Source organism: Pseudophryne corroboree, chromosome 2, assembly GCF_028390025.1.
Source record: "Pseudophryne corroboree isolate aPseCor3 chromosome 2, aPseCor3.hap2, whole genome shotgun sequence".
In the NCBI taxonomy this organism is placed as follows: Eukaryota; Metazoa; Chordata; class Amphibia; order Anura; family Myobatrachidae; genus Pseudophryne; species Pseudophryne corroboree.
This window is the reverse complement of record NC_086445.1, coordinates 424849300-424872608: the sequence shown is the minus strand read 5'-3', so window position 1 is coordinate 424872608 and position 23309 is coordinate 424849300. Positions and strand designations below refer to the sequence as shown.

At 44.8% G+C, this 23309-nt stretch overlaps 1 protein-coding gene across 27 annotated transcripts in view; it reads left to right on the top strand.

Moving 5' to 3' along the window:
- Positions 1–23309, top strand: part of ABI3BP (ABI family member 3 binding protein) — an 860645-nt gene that overhangs the window by 815919 nt on the left and 21417 nt on the right. For all 27 annotated transcript variants that reach the window (XM_063953560.1, XM_063953556.1, XM_063953543.1 and 24 more), the window contains 3 exons: positions 4979–5058; positions 10096–10125; positions 18080–18241. In XM_063953560.1, the coding sequence (XP_063809630.1) occupies positions 4979–5058; positions 10096–10125; positions 18080–18241 (272 nt within the window). The remainder of the gene's footprint in view (positions 1–4978; positions 5059–10095; positions 10126–18079; positions 18242–23309) is intronic.

The following is a 23309-nucleotide window of genomic DNA, read 5'->3' as shown; positions in this document are numbered from 1 at the left end:
GGCAGGGGGAGAGGGAAAAAGCTGCACCAGACAGCCAGTTCCCAGGAACAAAAATCCTCCCCTGCTTCTACTAAGTCCACCGCATGACGCTGGGGCTCCACAAACGGAGCCAGGTGCGGTGGGGGCGCGTCTCTGGAACTTCAGCGACCAGTGGGTTCGCTCACAGGTGGATCTCTGGGTTCTACAAGTGGTATCTCAGGGATACAAGCTGGAATTCGAGGCGTCTCCCCCTCGCCGTTACCTCAAATCAGCCTTGCCAGCTACTCCCCAGGACTGGGAGGTAGTACGGGCGGCAATTCACAAGCTGTACCTCCAGCAGGTGAAAATAAAAGTTCCCCTCCTTCAACAGGGACGGGGTTACTATTCCACAATGTTTGTGGTACCGAAACCAGACGGTTCGGTGAGACCCATTCTAAATTTGAAATCCTTGAACACTTATATAAGGAAGTTCAAGTTCAAAATGGAATCGCTCAGGGCGGTTATTGCAAGCCTGGAAGAGGGGGATTACATGGTATCACTGGACATCATGGATGCTTACCTACATGTCCCCATTTACCCACCTCACCAGGAGTACCTCAAGGTTGTGGTACAGAACTGACATTACCAATTCCAGACGTTGCCGTTTGGTCTGTCCACGGCACCGAGGGTGTATTCCAAGGTAATGGCCAAAACGATGATACTCCTTCGAAAGAAGGGAGTTATAATTATCCCGTACTTGGACGATCTCCTTATAAAGGCGAGGTCCAAGGAACAGTCGTTGATCGGAGTAGCACTATCTCAGGAAGTGCTACAACAGCACGGCTGGATTCTGAATATCCCAAAGTCGCAGCTGGTTCCTACGACGCGTCTGCTGATATTGGGCATGTTTCTGGACACAGAACAGAAGAAGGTGTTTCTCCCGGAGGAGAAGGCCAATGAGTTGTCATCTCTGGTCAGAGTCCTCCTGAAACCAAAACAGGTGTCGGTGCATCATTGCACGCGAGTCCTGGAAAAGATGGTAGCTTCTTACGAAGCAATTCCCTTCGGCAGGTTCCATGCAAGGAACCTTCAGTGGGACCTGTTAGACAAGTGAGGATCGCATCTTCAGATGCATCGGCTGATCACCCTCCCCCGAGGGCCAGGGTGTCTCTGCTGTGGTGGCTGCAGAGTGCTCATCTTCTCGAGGGCCGCAGATTCGGCATTCAGGACTGGGTCCTGGTGACCACGGATGCAAGCCTCCGAGGTTGGGGAGCAGTCACTCAGGGAAGAAATTTCCGAGGACAATGGTCGAGTCAGGAGACTTCCCTACACATAAATATTCTGGACCTAAGGGCCATTTACAATGCCCTAAGGCAAGCAGAACCCCTGCTTCAAAACCAGCCGGTGCTGATTCAGTCAGACAACATCACGGCTGTCGCCCATGTAAACCGACAAGGCGGCACAAGAAGCAGGATGGCGTTGGCAGAAGCCACAAGGATTCTCCGATGGGCGGAGTAGCAAGTGCTAACACTGTCAGCAGTGTTCATTCCGGGTGTGGAAAACTAGGAAGCAGACTTCCTCAGCAGGCACGACCTTTACCCGGGAGAGTGGTGACTTCATCCAGAAGTCTTCACGCAGATTGTGAACCGTTGGGAACGGCCACAGGTGGACATGATGGCGTCCCGCCTCAACAAAAAGCTAAAAAAGTATTGCGTCAGGTCAAGAGACCCTCAGGCGATAGCTGTGGACGCACTAGTGACACCGTGGGTGTACCAGTCGGTTTATGTGTTCCCTCCTCTTCCTCTCGTAGTTCCGGATTGGCCATGAAGAACTTGGTACCCAGAACTACAAGACATGATCTCGGAGGACCCATGGCCTCTGTCTCTCAGACAGGACCTGTTACTGCAGGGGACCTGTCTGTTCCAAGACTTACCGCGGATGCGTTTGAAGGCTTGGCGGTTGAACGCCGGATCCTAACAGAAAAGGGCGTTCCAGATTAAGTGATTCCTACGCTGTTAAAGGCTTGGAAAGACGCTGCCTGAAGTTCAGACGTTGTTAAGGGAGTGCTGCATATTCAGCCCCCTTTTGTGCCTCCAGTGGCACCTTTGGATCTCAACGTAGGGTTGGTTTTCCTAAAATCACATTGTTTTGAGCCACTTCAGAACGTGGAGTTGAAGTATCTCACGTGGAAAGTCATGTGAAAGCCCTTATCTGATCTTCCATAGGGACAGGGTAGAATTGAGGATTCGTCCCCAATTTCTCCCTAAGGTGGTATCAGCGTTTCATTTGAACCAACCTATTGTGGTGCCTGTGGCTACTCGGGACTTGGAGGCCTCCAAGTTGCTGGATGTAGTCCGGGCCCTGAAAATCTATGTTTCCAGGACGGCTAGAGTCAGAAATACTGACTCACTGTTATCCTGCATGCACCCAACAAGCTGGGTGCTCCTGCTTCTAAGCAGACTATTGCTCGCTGGATCTGTAGCACGATTCAACTTGCACATTCTGCGGCTGGGCTGCCGCATCCTAAATCAGTAAAAGCCCATTCCACGAGGAAGGGGGCTCTTCTTGGGCGGCTGCCCAAGGGGTCTCGGCATTTCAACTTTTCCGAGCTGCTACCTGGTCGGGGTCAAACACGTTTGCAAAATTCTACAAGTTTGATACCCTGGCTAAAGAGGACCTTGAGTTTGCTCATGCGGTGCTGCAGAGTCATCCGCACTCTCCCGCCCGTTTGGGAGCTTTGGTATAATCCCCATGGTCCTTACGGAGTACCCAGCATCCACTAGGACGTCAGAGAAAATAAGAATTTACTCACTCTTATTTTCTACAGTATTTGTACACTATGCAAACCAAAGTGATTGGACACTGGCAGCAAATAGATCAACAAGATTTTATTGACGTCAGTATTTTGTAGGTCACCATGTGCAGAGATTACTGCAGACATTCTTCTTGGCAAATTGTCCACAAGTTCCTGGACAACAGCAGGCGGTATGTTTTGCCATCCTGCCTTAAGTACAGTGACCAGCTGTGACACTGTAGAAGGTGGAGTCGGTCAGAATGCACCTGTCACTCAAATTCGTCCAAGAGGTTCTTAATGGGGTTAAGATCTGGACTCTGAGCTGGCCAGTCCATCTGGGTTACCAAAATTTCTGTATACCAGGCCAGCGTCGCCCTGGAAACTTGGTAGCCTACGGTGATCCCCTTTTCAAACTCTATTGCTGATGTATGATCCTCCGTTATGGTGGAGAAGTGGTACCAGTGCATGCTAGGTGCACTGATACCACTTTTCCCCCCATGTATTACTGTGGCAGTGTGCGGCTATGCACCCCTGTCTATATTGATTCTGCGATCTACAAAAAAGTAAGCCGATATACAGGGCAGTGTATGATTGGTCAGTGGTACTGCAGACACCTGCAGCTATCGATTTCAACAGCTGCAGGTTTCATTGCACATTCAGCATAGGACATTTCACGATCAAAGCAAGATATCACATGTGCCCAGTGGGGTCGGCCGGAAAGAGAGAGACAGTGCACCAGCACTAAGATGATGCACTGTGTGCTCTGGCAGGGATTGCCAGAGGGGGAAGTTTTCACTCCTCTGCTTTGGCAGGCAATATGTTAATACATCTCGGCGCTGCTGCTTCCTGCTTTGCCTCAGTAATGAGGTGATGCAGGAAGTGCTATATTACATCTACACCTCAGTTAGCTCCTTCCGGCAAGCCATTTAGTTAGCAAATGATCTAATCAGTGCCCTCTACCAATTTTTACAAACATGTGTCTTCTGCAGGCAGAGCTGGATTAAGGCATTGGGGGGCCCGGGGTACTTAAGACAGGGGGGCCATAAGGTGTAAATTTTAAATTATAATATACGGTGTGTGTGTGTGTGTGTGTGTGTGTGTGTGTGTGTGTGTGTATATGTATATATATATATATACACACACACACACACATATGCCTTACATATTGTACACACATACAGAGTGAGTGTGTGTGTGTGTGTATATATAATTATATATATATATATATATATACACACACAGATACTGTATATATAAGAAGAAAAAAAAAAATATATATATACGCATAGACTGTACATATATAATACACATACATAGACACACATATATATATATATATATATATATATATAAACCCAGTACATAATGCAGCCAGCCTTACGTTTTTATGTGCTTTGCTGCTGGCAAGATGCCCAGCCCGGCGCGCGTGTTTCAGCACATAGCCTAGGAGAGGTGCTGGCTGAGACTGGGTGCCCTCCTCCCTCCCTCCCTGCAGCCTGCGCGCCCAGCCAATGACTGAGCCGCAGGCTGCTGCTCCTCAGCTTATTGGACAGCTGAGCCGTCGCTCAGCTGTCCTTCCGTTTACAGGCATTCACTCCCTGCGTGCGGCGGCCGCGGCGCCAGCCTTTCCAGTGCAGTGGAGCCGGGAGCCAGAGCTGCCCTGCCGCTGCGTGTGGCTCCCGGGAGCGCAGCGCAGTACCGCAGATCGGAACAGAGATCCGATCTGCGGCGGGGGGCCCTTTTAAACAAGGGGGCCCGGGGTACTTATCCCCGGGACCCCCCTCTTAATCCGGCTCTGTCTGCAGGAGCACACTATGTGGCTTGCGTGGGGGTGGTCCAAGGGTCCAATTACCTTTGTCTATACGGTGTAAAAATGGGAAGAAGAAAAAAGGCTAAAAATGTTATGAAATTGTGTTGTATGCCATAGGAGCCACAACTTACTCAATGTTTTTTGTTTGTTTGTTTGTTTGTTTTTGGGGGGAGGGGCACATTATTACTAATTTTCTTAATGCTTCTCATATTTTGATCTAATGTTTCTCGTTGTCCCTTCTACTGTATGTAACTACTACACTGTATAACGTCAATCGGTAGGTAGCAATATATACAGTAATCCTGCTTGTTATAACTGGAACAGGAGATAAACTGTGCTCATAGAATCTTAAACAAATTAGGGAGGACCCCAGAAGTAAAATTACTAATACTTTTGTTCTTGTTCTTTTCTTATAGTTATGAGTTCCAAGTGATACCACAAAATCCTCTTGGTGAGGGCCCAGTCAGTGCAACAGTGGAATTTAGCACAGAGTCAGGTAATTAATACATTTTATTATGATAGTGTTAGTAGGTTACTGGAGAATGGCAAATGGTCATCTTCAAAAATCCTTTTTTCTTTTACCTGTCTAGATTGTGTATGAGTTTGTTGGGGAATGCATTCTGTTTTTGATTATTTTTATCATTATCAGGAAAATCAAATGACCGTTTTATCGGCAGAAATACCAACTAAATTGCAACTGCAAAACACTTTCAGACAATTATTTGGTCTAATTACTTTGTATACTGTGAAATATTGTTGACCAACCAGAGCATATATCTTCCTGTATAAACGTATACAAAACAGACAGTCTTGAACCCATTAGGATAGGGTGAAGTACCGTAAGACTCTAAAGCAGTGTTTTTCAACCACTGTGCCGTGGCACACTAGTGTACCCTGAGCAGTCTCCAGGTGTGCCGCCATAGAAGCAGATCCAGGTCCTTCAGTGTGCTGCCGCTACTGAGGCCCTGGAACGATCAATACTGGTGGGTTTAGTGGTTGCAGAGCCATTTCTAATTTTGGGCCCGGGCAGTGGCCCTCATTCCGAGTTGTTCGCTCGCTAGCTGCTTTTAGCAGCCGTGCAAACACTAAGCCGCCTCCCTCTGGGAGTGTATCTTAGCTTAGCAGAAGTGCGAACGAAAGGATCGCAGCGCTGCTACAAAAAAAAATTGTGCGGTTTCAGAGTAGCTGCAGACGTACTCCTACCTTGCGATCACTTCAGACTGTTTAGTTCCTGTTTTTACGTCACAAACACGCCCTGCGTTCGGCCAGCCACTCCCCCGTTTCTCCAGCCACTTCTGCGTTTTTATCTGGCACGCCTGCGTTTTTACACACACTCCCCGAAAACGGTCAGTTACCACCCAGAAACACCCACTTCCTGTCAATCACTCAACGATCAGCAGTGCGACTGAAAAGCGTCGTTAGACCTTGTGTAAAACTACATCGGCTTTTGTGAAAGTAAGACGCGCGTGCACAGTGCGGCCCGTATGCATGCGCAGAAGTGACGATTTTTAGCCTGATCGCTGCGTTGCGAACAACGGCAGCTAGCGATCAACTCGGAATGACCCCCTGTGTTGGGCTCTTTTGGCTTTCTCAGATGTGGCTCAGGCGTTACCTATGGAGAAGCTGCGACATGACATCCTAGGACACGCAGCTGCACCATGCATCACCATTATATTTGAGTGTGCCTTGGCAATATTTAAATCTTGTTCAGTGTGCCGCGAGTTGTAAAAGGTTGAAAATCGCTGCTCTAAAGTAATGGAGCATGAATAGAAAGTAATTAAGAACTATTATCTTAGTACCCTGAAGTGCTAGGAAGACAAGTCACCCCTTCACTCAAAGCAGAATTACCTCCTTGTGTGAGTTTACTTTTAGTTCAGTCTCCTGGATTAAATTAAGTTAATAGTAAAAACAAAACTGCATAATAACTTCCCCCTAATTCTAACTCATTTGCAATACTACTACTTTATATATTTCTAAACTGAGAGCCAGTGGCAAAAGCAGGATTTCTAGAGGGGGGTTTCCAAATGCAGTACACAATCTCCCACTCTGCGGAACGTTGGAGCAATTGTGGGAGTCTTGGGGAGCAGTAGAAGAACCGAGTAAAGACCCTGGACATTAATGTATACTGTAAGAAATACAATATTAATATTTAACACTATAGATGGTCTATAGTATAGGCTGTATCACACATTTAAACAATATAAATTAATGGTCAGGAAAAAGATTAAACATACCATAATAAATAAATACACAAACATAATAGAACCAGTCCTGCACTTTTTAAGCACACATTCTCCCACCTCATGGTAAGGCTCCTGTCTTTTCTTCCAGGTAGCTACTCTCTTGTCCAGTGTACTGATTGAGGATTCACACAGCAAACTTGGTAGAAGAAGATGCTACCACTGGGCATGTGCAGCAGCTCTGCTCTGTCCCTTAAACTGAATTATGTGGTGGTAGCTCTAGTTATCGTATTATATATCATTGCTATAGTTTTCATAATTTGAGTCACTTGCCAAGAGGAGAGGGGTTTCCGGGCAACTGGAACCCCCCCTGGTTTGCCTATGAACTTACTTGGAAGAAGAACCCCAGGCAGTAGCGTTTTTTTGCCTGGGGCGCCGCTGTTCTGAGGGCGCTGCCATGGCAAGAGCCGCTACTGATGCTGTGCGGTGCGCCTGACGTCATCGTGCACCGCACGGCATTGTGGGAGCGGCCGTAGATGCTAGAGGTCATAATTGACCTTTAGTGTCTGTGCCGTGTGCGGCGCTATGGGAGAGACATCATGACGTCTCTCCAATAGATCCGAGGAGCGGAGGATAGCAGCAGCGGTCAGGAAGCAGGTGCGTCGCTGGTGAGTATTTTTTTTTTGTAAACGCCACTACTGGGGGCACATCTACAGGGGGGGCATATCTACTGAGGGCAAAACTACAGGGAGCACATCTACAGGGGGGCACAGCTACAGGGGGCAAAACTACAGGGCGCACAGCTACTGAGGGCACAACTACAGGGGGCACAACTACAGGGGGGAAATCTACTGGGGGGCACAGCTACAGGGGGGACAACTGTGGCCACGCCCCTTCCCTATGACCTATGAAGCCACGTCCCTATTTTTTGGCGTGCACTAATCCTGTTTTGTCTATTGGGTGGGGGGGGGCATCTATTGGGTGGGGGGGGGGGGGGCAATGTAAACTTTCGCCCATGGCGCCACAAGGTCTAGAACCGGTCCTGACCCCAGGATCCTCTAATGTGGCCCTACAAGGATCAGCATACCCTCCAAGTACTGATCCCATATATGCCTGTCCGAACAGTGATAATACACAGAATGTTGGTTGCTCAATCGATTTATTGGCCCTTCACAGGTACATGAAAGGGAGGGGTTAATCTAGACGAGAAAAACCAAGCATATTCTCCCAGCACACTGCAATGGACCGCAATAGAGACTTGCATACTAAATAATAATAATAATAATAGAAATCCAGAAATCTCAGATATATACCGTTGCAAATATAAGGCAAGCCACGAGCCACTTCAAGGTGTTCCTGCTTTGGTGGTTCCATCCTACATGATAATAGCACCACTTCGGCTAATACATTTATGTATTTCTATGTGTATATGGATATATATATATAGATTAGAGAGATGGAGAGAGAAGGTACTGCCTAAAAGTGCTTACACACTGGCTCATATATCGATGATCCATTAGCTAGTGTTTATCAACGACAAGTCTGTGAATGACGTCTTTCACAAACATATCGCATTGGTCCTACAGCACAGCCGATAGCCGATATGGCGCATCATGCTGAGTGTATGGGCGGTCAGCCAACCAGCCGTACACTTGCTGCAAATGCCGACGGTGATTGACAGTGCAACTGGACAGGTGCAAGTAAATGCCTGCCCAGTTCATGACGTCAGTCACGTCAGATCGAGCAGTGTGTATGCACAACACACTGCCCGATCCGCCTGTAGATGTATCTGCAGATCAATTGATCTGCAGATATATCTATAATAACCCTTTCAGACCGCTACCTATGAACACGGGTTATTGGCACATGAGCGCGCATAACCCGTGTTCTAGTGAAGTCTGAAAAGTGCAAGGGTTGAAAAAAGTGACCCAGTATTTCAACCCTGGTAGTGAGCAGGGTTGAACACGTGTTCAACCGGGTGGTCTTCAGTTTGCCGGCTGTTGGGATCCCGTCACACAGTATACCGACACCGGAATCCCGACCCCCGTTATACTGACACCTTTTCTCCCTCTTGGGGGTCCACGACCCCCATGGAGGGAGAATAGAAAGCGTGGCGTGCCACCGTGTCCGCAGCGTGGCGAGCACAGTAGGGCCCACAAGGGGCTCATTTGCACTCGCCCAGCTGTCGGTATGCCGGCAGTCGGGATTCCGGAGCCGGTATGCTGACCGCCGGGAACCTGGCCGCTGGCATACCATACTACACCCTGTTCAATCTGGCTCACTGTGCGGTGGAAATGGAAGCCGGGTCAATGCGACCTATTTCCCGTTCACTCTCTGTGTAAGGGTGGCGCTTGGAGATCATGTGATCTCCAAGCACCGCCCCTGTCGCATCACCGCTGACGTCACCAACCTGGCAATATGCCGGGTTGCCGTCAGCTGTAGCGGGGCGCCTAAGGCTGGTTTCACACTGGGAGCTCCCGTGTCAGGCTCCCGGGTGCGACCCGCCTCAGGCGGTCTGAAAGGGGGTATAAGTGTGTACCCAGCTTTACTGTGAAAGCCATCCTTCTGCTCTGTAAATATCTAAAAAACAATCCAATAATATAAACAAAATCTACATCTATATTACAGAAAAGTGATGCAAGCAAAGTTCAAAAAGCTGTATATACTGCAGTATCATGTTTCTACAGACAGCTGAAAATGTGAAACTATAATTTAGAAATATTAGGCACCATGGGGGTAATTCCAAGTTGATCGCAGCAGGATTTTTGATAGCAACTGGGCAAAACCATGTGCACTGCAGGGGAGGCAGATATAACATGTGCAGAGAGAGTTAGATTTGGGGGTGGTGTGTTCAATCTGCAATCTAATTTGCAGTGTAAAAATAATGCAGCCAGTGTTTACCCTGCACAGAAACAATATAACCCACCCAAATCTAACTCTCTCTGCACATGTTATATCTGCCTCCCCTGCAGTGCACATAGTTTTGCCCAGTTGCTATCAAAAATCCTGCTGCGATCAATTTGGAATTACCCCCCATGGGAATCCTTGGGAGATTTGTTTTTCAGCGCAACATCTCCAGCTGACTACACATCTGGTGATAATCTTTTTATGCTGAGAAAAATGCTGGAAGTATGTCCAAGTTTGCTTAGTCTATGTCCATACTTAATACTGGATTTCAAGGCTTATAGGAGTGACCGGTATATTGACAATTTTATTTAATTAAAGCATATTATTTTATTTTAGAAATGAGCTTGTTACTCAGCCCCTTATCCCAAAATATAGATGATGTTTAAAAGCCATATATGGAAATATACAGTAAGTTACTCATTATGTTCTTTTTTTTTTTTTTGCAGCTGACCCAAGAGTAAGTGAGCCAGTTTCAGGTAAGACATGAGGCTTACACAATACTTATATGCTACTATGTTACAGGTTGGCCATATGTAAATATGATGTATGTCCATTACTGTTTAGGCGGCTACATCATTATATTGAATAAAGAGCTCTCAATATTCAAATATACAATATGGAATTACACATTGTCATGGTACATTATTTCTTCTGGGTTATACAATATCACATTATACTACTAATCAGTCACAGTAATGTTTACATTTATGTGAACAACATTCTATTTTAGACTTGAGTGTCATAATTGTGAAAAGTGGTATTGTTGTTATTTCACATACAACCATTACCAGAGCTGGAGAGCAGGATCAGGACATGACGTGAGGCGAACCCCTATAGTGTTAGGGACGTCACCGTGAAGTAGGTGGGCAGGCTCATATACTGGCCAATATATGCCAAGAACCTCAAATATTATGGTTGATATAATTTAAATGGTGTACGGTGCACCTGCACCCTTGTTCCTACATGACGTGATGAGACAAGGTGCTCTGGTACCCAATTATTCACATATCATACCTAGTAGTGACTTCACAGCAGTGATATCACACATTATACTATACGTAGTGAGGTGAGGTGAGGCAAAGCCTTTCCTGTCATACTAGCATACACAGCAGAGTTTTGAATATATAAAGTATATGAAAAGTACAAAGAATATATTAGCTATACCTTCTTTGCATTATTCTAATTATTTTTAAAGTCAAAACTCTGAAGTAAAATGTCTATGGGGTATATTCAATAAGAGTCTGGTCCATTCCGACATGTAGTTGTCGGGAATGTACCTGACAACCCCTATTCAAAGAGTGGCCAAATCCGACTGACTTGGCCGTTCCCAGTGTCCTGTCCTGCTGCTGCTGTCAGTGGCTGCGGGTGCGTTGTCAGCGGCGCCGGGGGAGGGGGGGAACTGTCAGCGGCGCGGGGGGAGATGTCTACGGCAGTGGAGGAGGCGGAGTGGATGGGGGAGGAGAGGAGGAGACGTGGGAACAGCGGCTGCAGCAGCGTAACTGGAGGCTCATGGCAGCGTCCACCCGGCTCCAACAAGCGGGACCTCGCTTGCTGGAGCCGTGTGGACGCTGCCGCTGGGTTCCTGCTCTCCCCGCTGCTCCCCCCGTCTCCTGCTCTCAGCTCCCTCATCTCAATCCAACTTTTTTTAAAGTCGGATTGAGATTGTCGGAAACGGGGCTAAAACCTGTCGGGTTTGGCCCCGCTTCCGGCAATGCACGCTGATTATTCAAGGTGTGATTTTACACAGTGTGAAAGTGCCCTCCAAACATATGTCTGTTATTGTAACAGGGTTGGGGAAATAAGAACATACGACAGGCATGTTCCTGGTGTAACAGTGTCTTTTACTGGAAGCAGATGCTGCACTTCAGCAAATGCAGACAGAAACCTGCAAAAATAGGCCTAGCAGTTAAATAAACAGGTGTACTCAAACATCCCAGGACCAAAGTCTCTAGAGTTCATTCTGCTGCCCTGGAGTGCAGCCATGTCCTGCCATACATCCTAGCACGGCTATTCAGTTGGTCCCTGGCACTAATCACACTCTGGCCTATGGCCGCTGTCCAGCACCAGTGCTCATAGCAGATAAGACTTTCTAAACTCTTCCTGTTTTGTGGTGATGATTCCCAGTTGACTCTGGGCAGCCTGCAAATCCCGGAGTTCCAAACCACCATTGCTGCTGCAGAGATTCAGGTGATAGACATGCACCATGGGATGGACCTGGTTGGCTAAAAATTTACATAGTCCTTTGGCAGTGACTGAACCGTGCATAGTGATAAAGGGTCTGGCACTCAGTTCACACTTTTGTCCACGCTAGTGTTTAGCTGATGATGTTTTTTCCGGAAACGATACATGCGGTCATTACTTTTGACACAGTTCCTCGTGATATCCCAAATATACTGGCTACTGAGGTCACAGACGCATCCACTAGATGGGCATCAACAATTTGCTCTCTCTGAAAGCCTGTGAGCTCAGACATAATTCACTAACGCCTGCACAGAACAATGTTGACAGAGCAACGGAGACCTCCAACCGCCTTGACAAAGTTCCCCCTTATACGGGAAACACAAACTACTATGGCGCCACATCCGGTTTGACGTAAAAAATGTACGCCTCGTTCATGCCGTAGGTGTGCTGTTTCCATATTTTTGTCTAACCCCTGTATGTAGTGTACTCACCACAACTTGCCTCTGCTCCAGTCCATAAATCCGCTTCTGCACAGCTGGTTCTAAGATCTGCAAAGGTTTAATAGCAGGAGATAAATAATACTACTAGTATTGGTACTTTAATTATACATTTGTTACTGTAAAAAAAACATACCAATATCACTTCCACTTCTATGGCTGCTTCATAGCTCCTACTTAATGTGACCCACTGTTTAGCACCGCACACCAAGCCCACACTCCCCCCTAATAAAATAAGAAACCAGCTGTAATTGACTTTTTTTAAGCACTTATTTGTTTTACCTATTCTACTGTCCCAAAATGCTGCTTGCAGCCTAAAAGCAGTCAGAACATAAAATCTGCTAGCAGAGAAGCAGGTGAGGGAAGACCTCCCAACCTTGCTCCCTTACCCGCGGGACACTGCGGCCCAGAGACGGGACGGCGAGACATTTCCCTAAAAGCGGGACTGTCCCATCAAAATTGGTTTGGATGTAAGTGCTCGTGTAACAGCATCTAGGCAAACAAAATGCATTTCAAAAGAGAAGCATCTATTTAATGAAATAAATCTGGAGCATAACAAAAAAACGGAATCAGCATTTGTGTGGCAAACACCCTTATACAGGTGTTCATACTTTTGATAACTTCTGTGTTTATATAGTGTATTAGACCTCATGCACCATGAACTTGACACTTACAGACTGAGTGAAATACACAGACGCACAAAGCGCTCATGTATCAGTAGCCTTAGTGGAATTTTGGATGTTTATGCAACATATCACTATATTCTTTCAGTTTGGTACATTGCTCTGATCAATACTAGCACCCTGCTCTGATTAATCCTAGCACCCAACACCCCCTTATTACTGTAACACATCAAAAGGACAAACACACATTAAAATGTCAGAGACTTTACTATGTATTTAGCAGTATTCATGCTATTAGTAAGCCACGGACATATATCCAAAGGTTCCCTAGATGTTTCAAAGGGCAGCCACAGAGTTTAGAGACGTATATCAGATTTACAGACATGACAGAACAAAGGGGGGTACATTCCCGTATTACGTCAGTCTTCTTAGTAAAACTTTAGATCAGGATAAGCTGTGGTCTGGAATTCTGTAGTGCATATGTGTGGAAAGCATGTCTTTACCAAATAATACTAGAATAGCATCCGCTCTATCCAGAGACTATGTACAATATACATGGAAAACACTTCAGTTCATATCTGGGGTGTGTATGTTTTGTCAACAGTATAATGTCAGTATGTTCTGAATTTTTGAAACTTGGTATGTAGGCATGTTCAGAACATTGATATGTCAAATGTCAACATTCACAATATTGATAGCCGGCCTGTCGACAATTCAATTCCCAATTCACTTATCATTTAAGCCTAGCACTGTGACCCAATTCTATTCTATAATGGCGACTATCTGGCTGCATACCCATGTCTGTGTGAGTTGTAATTGGAACATTATGTCAGCACCAACATTCTGTACATGCCTACATAAACATTCAGAACATGTTGACATTATACTACTTTATATGTTGCAGCAGCTATATATACCTATTTATAATTGTTAAGATGCCTAACATATATCCCTATCCCACAAACATATTGCTAATATTTATTTAGCAACTTTCTTGTAAGCAGTGCCATAACTAGAATTTTAGCGCTGTGTGCAAGAAACAGAATCTGCGCCCTCTCCATATTTAAAGTAGGGCCAGTGCACGGCGTAGGCACGTGACAAAAATATAGGAGCATGGCTTCATGGGAAAGGAGCGTGGCCACAAAATAATACTATGACAGATAGTTACCACCCTTTATCTCAGGCGCTCCTCAGCTAATAAAAGAGTGTTCAAGCTCTCAGATTACAGGAAACATGTGCCCTTAGAAATAGAACATAACAATACATAGTATAATATTGTAGCAACAAGAGAAATAATATGTAAGTAGATCTCTAGAGGTGCCAGACTCGTACCGCATCAGATGGTCTACTTTTAGTAGACAATTGCGCAGTGTTTGGAGCGGGTCACCGTCTTGGATGTATTCTGACCCCTTCCAATGCCTCAGGAGTATCTCTTTCTTATTCCAACCAAAGATGCATGTAAATGAGAATGGTGCTCCAATAGTGCACTACCATAACAAATTTATTTCCACACACAAAGTTTAAAACTTTAAAAGGTGGGTTCTTACCAGACTGAATGGTCTACACAAAAGAGTAGACAACAGCGTTTGTTACAAATCAAACAACCAGGCGTCCCCAGGAGTAATTGTACACAGCCAGGCAAGAGCTCCACACACGTCCTGCTACCTTCACCAATGCGTTTTGATAACAAATGGTTATCTTTTTCAAGGTGTAGATGGTAGCAGACACCCTGTGGTATTTATCCTCCCACAAATCTAAAAGACTAAAAGCCTAATACCAGACATGGATTACCTAACTGCTAAAATCCTAAATACCTAACATTTGATAATACACAAATGAAATCCATTTCGCACATTTCTGTGGACCTTCAGAGAGTCCGTTTCCCGCCAGATAGATTGTCCAATAATGTCTCATAGCGCCAAATTATCCCGTCACCGGAAGTGACGTAAATCAACATCCGCCGTACCAAAGCAGCCAGTCGGTGTGGATGCGGACGGTGCGCCCACAGGGCAAATGCACTGTGGGCAACCACCATCTGCCCACACATAGGGGGTAATTCCAAGTTGATCGCAGCAGGAATTTTTTTAGCAGTTGGGCAAAACCATGTGCACTGCAGGGGAGGCAGTTATAACATGTGCAGAAAGAGTTAGATTTGAGTGTTTTATTTTGTTTCTGTGCAGGGTAAATACTGGCTGCTTTATTTTTACACTGCAAATTAGATTGCAGATTGAACACACCACACCCAAATCTAACTCTCTCTGCACATGTTATATCTGCCTCCCCTGCAGTGTACATGGTTTTGCCCAATTGCTAACAAACTTGAGGCTGCGATCAACTTGGAATTACCCCCATAGTTAAGGCCCTGTTTATAGGCATAACTAATATGTATATGGTATTAAAGAATAAGTGCAATAATAGTATTGTTTGGGGTATTTTTATTTTTTTCAGATTTTAATAAAACTGCATACACGTTTACATGCAGTAATATTCTGCCATGGCAGCCAGATCTAAGCTAATGATAGAGCATGTTAATGCCTACTCTATGCTAGGACAGGTACCAGAGTGTTTCTGGGCCTCACTAGACCCTGGGGCTCTCCCTATTCTTCGGAAAATCCAAAGATGACCTCACCAAGGTTTCCAGGAGAATCACGGGGATCTATTTAGTCACCTATATATCATTCTATATTGAATGCTGAGTAGACATGTTCTCAAATGGTACACATTTAACGGTTATGGATCAATGGGTCACCCTGACTTAGGTCAACAGTCAATAGGTCGACCACTATTGGTTGACATTGACATGTTTGACTCACGAAAATGGTCTACATGTGACAGGTCGACACATTAAAAGGTCAGCATGGCATTTTTATACTTTTTGGGTGTTGTTTTTGGCGTTACATGACCAGGAACCCCAATTAGTAAACCGCATCCTCTTTCATGGCTAGCTTTGCTCACCCTGCTGCGGGCAAGGTGCCTCGCTCGGCACAGGTTACTATTCCCAATCGTAGTCCACGTGGATGGCAAAGTATTAAAATGTGTTTTTTTTAAACAGTCACCTTTTCATGTGTCGAGTCAACATGTCCCGTCGACCATTTTAATGCATCAGCCTTTTTCCTGTGTTGATCATGTCAGTGTCCACCAATAGTGGTCGACCTATTGACCGTCAACCTAATAAATGTCGACCTACCATCCGGATATCCATGAAACAGTATCTGTCACTGACATACTGGTAGATTTTGTTAAAGTTGTAGCTAAGAAATACAAGCCCACTGCATTATTGTATTATTATGTTCACATTTTGGAGTGGAATTAATATCACAACCAAGATGATTATTATTTTATTCTCTATTTGCCATATCTTATAAGGTATTATTATTATTATTATTATTATTATTATTATTATTCCCTAATGTCTTATTTTATCAAAGAAATATATTCACAATTTCTATGTCATTTGAAATAAACTGGAATTAAATTAGAGTAAATAATGGGGAAACAAATTGGTATTAAATTAGAAAAATATGAGGATATATAATAAAGGGCTGCTGGATGTTTGGAGAATTAAATGTGGTGTCTCACAAAAATAAACAACTTGTTTTGGCAAGTGTATGGGTATGGGCTGAAATACAGCCTGTAAATAAGATAAGTTTCACTTTGGTTTTATGACATTTGCTCAGTGGTCTCTGGCTTTTTCAAAGCCCTTTAAAGCATACATTCTAATTTGGTCAATGGGGGCAATTCCTTTGCTTTAGCGTGGCCACAGTTTCCTTTGTTATATTCAATTGCTGCCGCTGAGGGGCGCAACTGCAGTTTGGGTGCAATAACCAATACTTTAGACAGGTTTAGCCTCTTTTCGCGGATAAAACTGGTGCTTTGGTTGTGACAAGCGTGATAAGTAATGGGTGCACGTGGCAACAACTGAATAGCTCCGTTGAGTGCCCATTACTTACAGTGCCCCAAAATATTATTGAATCTCCCCCAACAAGTCTGATTAGTAGAAATGTTCTTTAACATGATAACGATTACATTGACACAGATGTTGGGCCGGATGTTTTGCCATCTGAGTTGGCTGAAGGTGCAGGTTGCCGGCCTAACTTTTGACTGCCACTTTAAAAAAAAAAAAGTCAGCGTTCGACCAGTATCCCGCACATACAGCCAACTTGGATGGCATTACACCACGCCCATTGTCTCACATCCCACTGTGGTCAGTGAGTTGAGAACATTATTTCAAAAGTACTAATGTTCATTACAGCAAGGTCCACCTGGCTTATACCAAGAAGTAGCTGTATTCCCATGTTTGGCTCAGGGTGTACATTCACACCCTGGTGTTCCAAGTCTTATGCTATCTCTTTAGTGATTAAAAACTGACAGTAAAAGCCCATCTTGCACTGAAAACTCCTTAGAAGTATCAAACAGGTCATTTTGTACAGATCTGCCCTTATACACCTTTGCTCTAGGTGTGCCAATAGCCCTTACGACTTAACCATGTCAAGAATCTTTTTTCTTCTCCACGTTTTGTTCTAACTTGCACCACTAAAACATCAAAAGTACATTGCTAATGTCCACTGACCACTGAGGCTTGTGGTACTTCTATACGTATCTGTGTGCAACCACTGTAAGTTGCAAATCTGTGTAAAAGTTTCCGATATGAGTGTCCGCTGCCATTGTTCCCGCTATGTTTTTGTTTTGCTGAATCTGCCACTTTATAAATATGTTATACAAATTCCTTTGTAACAAATGTTGCAACCTAGCATCCCTGGAACATTGTTAGCAGTGCTCTATGTTACTAGGATGCAATATTTAATAAAAAGTACACTGCTATACCCAATGCCATGCCAATTGAGCCATCTGGCAAAAAGATGCTGAGAACACGTGTGTATGTGCATAGTCTTTGTTAGCACCAGTCTGTATCCAAAACCCCCCAGAGCACAGCACAGAGCTAGTTGTAAATACAATTTCTCTTGTCTATTGTACTGAATAGAAATAAAATAGTTGATCAAATACATATTTCTATTTTAGGTTTTTTTGTATGTCTTTCTGTGATTACTGATGTATTAAGTATTAAAGCCAAAATGATATCCTGTGTTTAGTTGTTATTGAGCCGCTGTTTTCTGTTTCAATATGCCCAGGGGGAAAGGATGCTATCTGGACACAAATTAAGTTTAAATCTGATTCCTATTCAGAATGCAAAGGAAAACAGTACGTCAAGAGGACTTGGTACAAGAAATTTGTTGGCATTCAACTGTGTAACTCTCTAAGATATAAGATTTACCTCAGTGATACCCTTTCAGGTAAAATTACTTGGATATTTTTATATAATCTATGTCTACTACACAATGTCGCTGCTCTTCAGTTCTAATCTACCAAAGTTTGTCCTTGAAAACATGTCAAATATTAACGTTATGATTGATGGAGAACAGCTCCAGTGACTAACGGAAGTAATCTGAGAAGTAGAGAAGCGTACACGTAGGCAAGGTAGGGCAGGTGAGGGTCAAGAGGTTGGCCAACAAGTCATAGAATACACAGTGTAATTATACAGATTGGTCGAGAAAGTAGGTGGAGCTTTGCCACAGCCCCCAAATCTTGTTGGATTTCCCAGGACATCCACATTTAGTGTCCAATCCAAAAATACATGTACGTGGATTTAGAATAGGGAACTGGATACCTGTAGTACGAATGCCATTCACCACCCCTTCCCAGAATGAGGCCACACAAGGGCAAAGCCACAACAAATGCCAGTAGCCAGCAGCTGAAACGGAGCATTTAGGACAAGCGTCTGATGCCGATCCTCCGATGCGAAATAGCTTACTCGGGGTCCAGTAGACCCTATGCAAAATATACCGCTGAATCTGCTGAACCTGGCATAAGCCGTAGCAGCCCTCGGAGAGTAAAGAATATGATCCCAGTCCTCATCCTCCAATGACACTTTTCACGAAGTGTTCCTAGGCCATCCGTTTCGGAGAGGGAGAGAAGGGAGCGATACAGAACCGAAACAGTCTTACGACATGGCATGTTCTGAACCAAGTCATGGACCGGAGCTTCAGAGAGTTGCAGAGCAGAGCCCCCCACTGTGCATTAAGGGCATGTCGGAGTTGTAGGTAGCAGAAAAAATAGTGTCCACGCCCCCCCCCCTCCCCCTTTTCCGGATTAAGTGCTGCATGGGCATGGGGTTAAAAATATTATAATGGACCGATTGTGAGAAGTGAAGGAAGCATGAGCAATGCTATGTGGGTATGTACACGCTCTATGCTAACCGTCCCAGTGCCTCCCCAAATAGAAATATTGCATAAATTTTTTGAGGAACATAATTTATGCAAATTTATTCAACCCACTAAAAAGCCAACAGTTTTGTCTGTACTATAAGCAGAAATTGTTCCAGGCAGTATTTTTTATTGAGAACCAGTACATTTTCAAACTCATAATTATTTGTCTGCAGATATTCAGTAAATATAGAATAAAAAAAAACAACTGAAGAAATGCTGCTTGTATAAGTAATCAAGTGCTGCAGGATTGTACTTCCCAGAACCAACTTTTGGGCCATATGTAATGCAACGGAGCTCCAAGATTCCAGCCAAACTCATACTGTATGTTGTTGTTTTTTAAAGTGGCAATCATTTATAAGGCAAAACCAACCTGGTTTTGCCTTGTAAATGTTTGCTGCTTTAAAAAAAACGTAAGTGTTGTTCCGGAACCTCAGAGCTCCAGCCGTCTCACACTGCATTACATCCGGCCCCAAGTCTCAGTAAAAGCTGTAGTCTGGTGGGGTAAGTGTGCACTAGGTTTGTGCTGTTTGGGAGTGATATCCCAATCTTCCTTGCAGATTTGCTCCAGGTTGTCCATGTTGGTTGGTTGTTGACTTTTTTGAGGGCTGGATTTAAATATTCAGCGCTGATTTGGAGGAGTATGTGAAAATGTATTCTGTGTAAATAACTTCAGTAATTAAGTAAGCCACTGCAAATGCTAAACATAGCCCTTCTAGGGAAAGAAAACCACTGTACTTAAATTAAAAATTCCTATTTGGCCTATTGGATGACCAAACAAAACTAATAAAGCATAACGAAGAATATCAATCGACAATCACTCGTAAGAAATCACAGTTCCTGTCAAATGAGATCACAGCAGCAAACAATAGGCCAGATCAACTTTTCCGCACAGTGGAGATGCTTTGCAAGCCAGCATGCCTGCAGACTGATGAAACCCTCTCCCAGGCAGGATGCAACGAGTTTGCAAACTTCTTTGCAGATAAAATATCCACCATCTGGGCTGAAATCTCCACAGTGCCATCAAAGGAGTGCCAAACTACAAAGCCTGCCAATATAAGCTACCTGCCTTCATGGACCAGCTTTGACCCAGTGGATGTAAAGGACACTGCTGAAATTGCTTGGATTTTGCGTCCCACCATCTGTGATCTGGACCCAGCCTCAACCAAGCTTCTAATAGGTTGTATGGATATAATTGGTCCTGTCTTTGCAAAAATTGTTCAATGCTCTTTGCAGACAGGCATTTTTCCTGGACCCCTAAAGGAAGCAATTGTTAGACCGCTTCTTAAAAAACCTAATTTAGATCCCGACTGCATGACCAACAGACCGGTATCAGACCTTCCTTTCCTAGGAAAGGTTATTGAGAAATTGGTTGCAAATCAACTGGAAACCCGCCTGACAACCCATGATATTTATGATCCATTCCATTCAGGATTCTGGAGAAGACATAGCACTGAAACAGCCCTGGTGTGTGTGTTAAATGATCTTCTGATGGCAAGAGACAGAGGTGACTGTTCAATATTAATCCTTCTGGATCTCTCGGCAGCATTTGATACCGTGGACCATGGGCTTCTGATTGAGCGACTGATACATTTCTGTGGTCTGGATGACACAGTCCTAAGCTGGTTCAAATCATTTCTCACAGACAGGTCACAGAGTATCGTCTGGATTATACTCATCACCACCAGTGCCATTGCCATGTGGTGTCCTGTAAGGTTCTATACTATCCCCTATGCTTTTTGCAGTATACATGCTCCCATTGGGCAAAATAATCAGGCGCCATGGCCTGGTCTACCACTGCTATGCAGATGATACACAACTGTACTTGTCCTTTGCTCCGGGCACTGATAACCCAATAGCAACCCTAAATGGCTGTCTAGCCGAGCTACAGGAGTGGATGAGCGCCAGTTGGCTGCAACTGAACCCGGATAAAACAGAGGTCCTTATGATATGACCGCAACATCAAAGGACAAGACCGCAGCATAGCCAACCAACTGGACTTACACTCGGAGATTCAGAATTACAGACCAGTGATCGTGTGCAGAATCTTGGCGTTGTCCTGGATGGTGGCTTGACACTTAAACATCAGATATCAGCCACAATCAAATCCTCATTCTTTCACCTGAGGAACATAGCCAGAATCATGCACTTAATTCCCTCAGATGATATGCCAAAAGTCATCCATGCATTTGTATCATCTCGATTAGACTACTGTAATGCCCTCTAGCTTGGTCTCCCAGCAAAAGAATTGCAACGCTTACAGTTGGTGCAAAACACAGCTGCCAGGCTGTTAACCAACCAGCCCCGTTCTAGCCACATAACACCCATCCTCTACTTCCTTCACTGGCTGCCTGTAAGATGGCAAATCATCTTCAAGATTGGCTTACTGAGTTTCAAAGCCCTACATGACCAGGGCCCAAGGTACCTGAAGCAGCTTCTGACCCCATACTGCCCCACTCGATCACTGCGATCTGTAGATGAAAGACTTTTAGCAGTACCTAGAATCTCCCGTAACTCATCTGGGGGTCGAGCTTTTAGTCATGCGGCTCCGACTCTATGGAACTCACTTCCCCGCACAGTGCGAGAGGCCCCAACTATAGAATCCTTCAAAAGTCGACTCAAGACTTTCCTTTTTACTCAAGCATTCCCATAATGTCCCTTTTAGTATCTTCATGCTTCTGTATTTTATCAAAATGTACTTCATTATTTTCTGTACTATATTATCCTATGTATCTGTTAAGCGCCTTGAGTCCTATTGGAGAAAGAGCGCTATATAAATAAAATTATTATTATTATTATTGTTATTATTATTATTTGCTAGAAATTGTTCAGACAATTTCCCAGTATAACATTGTTTTTCCACAAAGTGGAAAATGTTAATTTTAAAAATATAATTTTGCCACATTATGGATGGCAAGGAATTAATCACTTACCAGACTGCAACATCAGCAATTTACAAAGGTTTTGGTCAGATGTCTAAACTATGGTTTATTATGTGTGTGCTTCTAAGGTATGTAGGAAACAGAGTAGTAAATAGAGTGCAGTCACAGGAGGGGAATGTTACCAGTGGAGTACCCCAGTGATCTGTACTTGGGGCCTAATTCAGACAGGCAGTGATCACAATCTGAAGCTCTTTGGGGAGTGCGCTCGTGCAGCCGGTGCACTGCGTGTGCGCACCCCTGGAGGCCCAGTGACATCCTTCTCAGGGCTGCGATCGCCTCTGTCTGATTGACAGGCAGAGGTGGTCGCGGGGCGGGAGGGGGCGCGCCATCAGCTGCATGACATCACACGTAGCCACTGCGACCCAGGATGCGGCAGGTAGCCGTCCGCCAGCAAAGCTAGGCTGCGTAGGCAGGGAGCTACTCTGCGAGTGCAAAAGCGTCGCTGTCGTGCGATGCTTTCGCACCTGTGCTGGGGGGAGGGGCAGGGGTAAACTAGCCCTGTGTCGCGCGTCCCCACGCATGTCTGAGTAACTGATCGCAGATGTACTAAATTTAGCACATCTACAATCAGATCTGAAACACCCCCTGGACCTGTGCTTTTTAATATCTTTGTTGGTGACATTGCAAATAGTATTGAAGACAAAGTATGCCTTTTTACAGATGACACAAAGGTATGCAACAGGGTAAACACACCAGGAGAGGGTGAAACAAATGATTAAGGAACTAGGTAGACTAGAGGAATGGTCAAGAGTGTGGCAATTACAGTTTTATGTCTAAAAATGCAAACTCATGTACTTGTGTCTTAAAAACGCAAAGGCTAAGGGGTATATTCATTTAAGGTCGAAACTGCCGTCTTGTCGAAAAGACGGCAGTTTTCAACGTTTTCAGGTCGGAAGGGGTTCCGACCTATTCGATCCCCAGCTTTTTTATTCGACAAGTCGGGAAGTTCGACTTGTCGAAAAGTACATGAATCGGCGGTATAGCTGCCGATTCACGTGCTTCTGAGGGAAAAGGGGCCAAATTCGGCAGGTTTTGGCCCCGTTTCCGACCATCTCAGTTCGACTTAAAAAAAAAGTTGAACTTAGATGAGGGACCGGAGAGGGGGGAGAGCCACGGGCAGACACGGGAGAGCCGCGGGCAGACGTGGGACAGCAGCG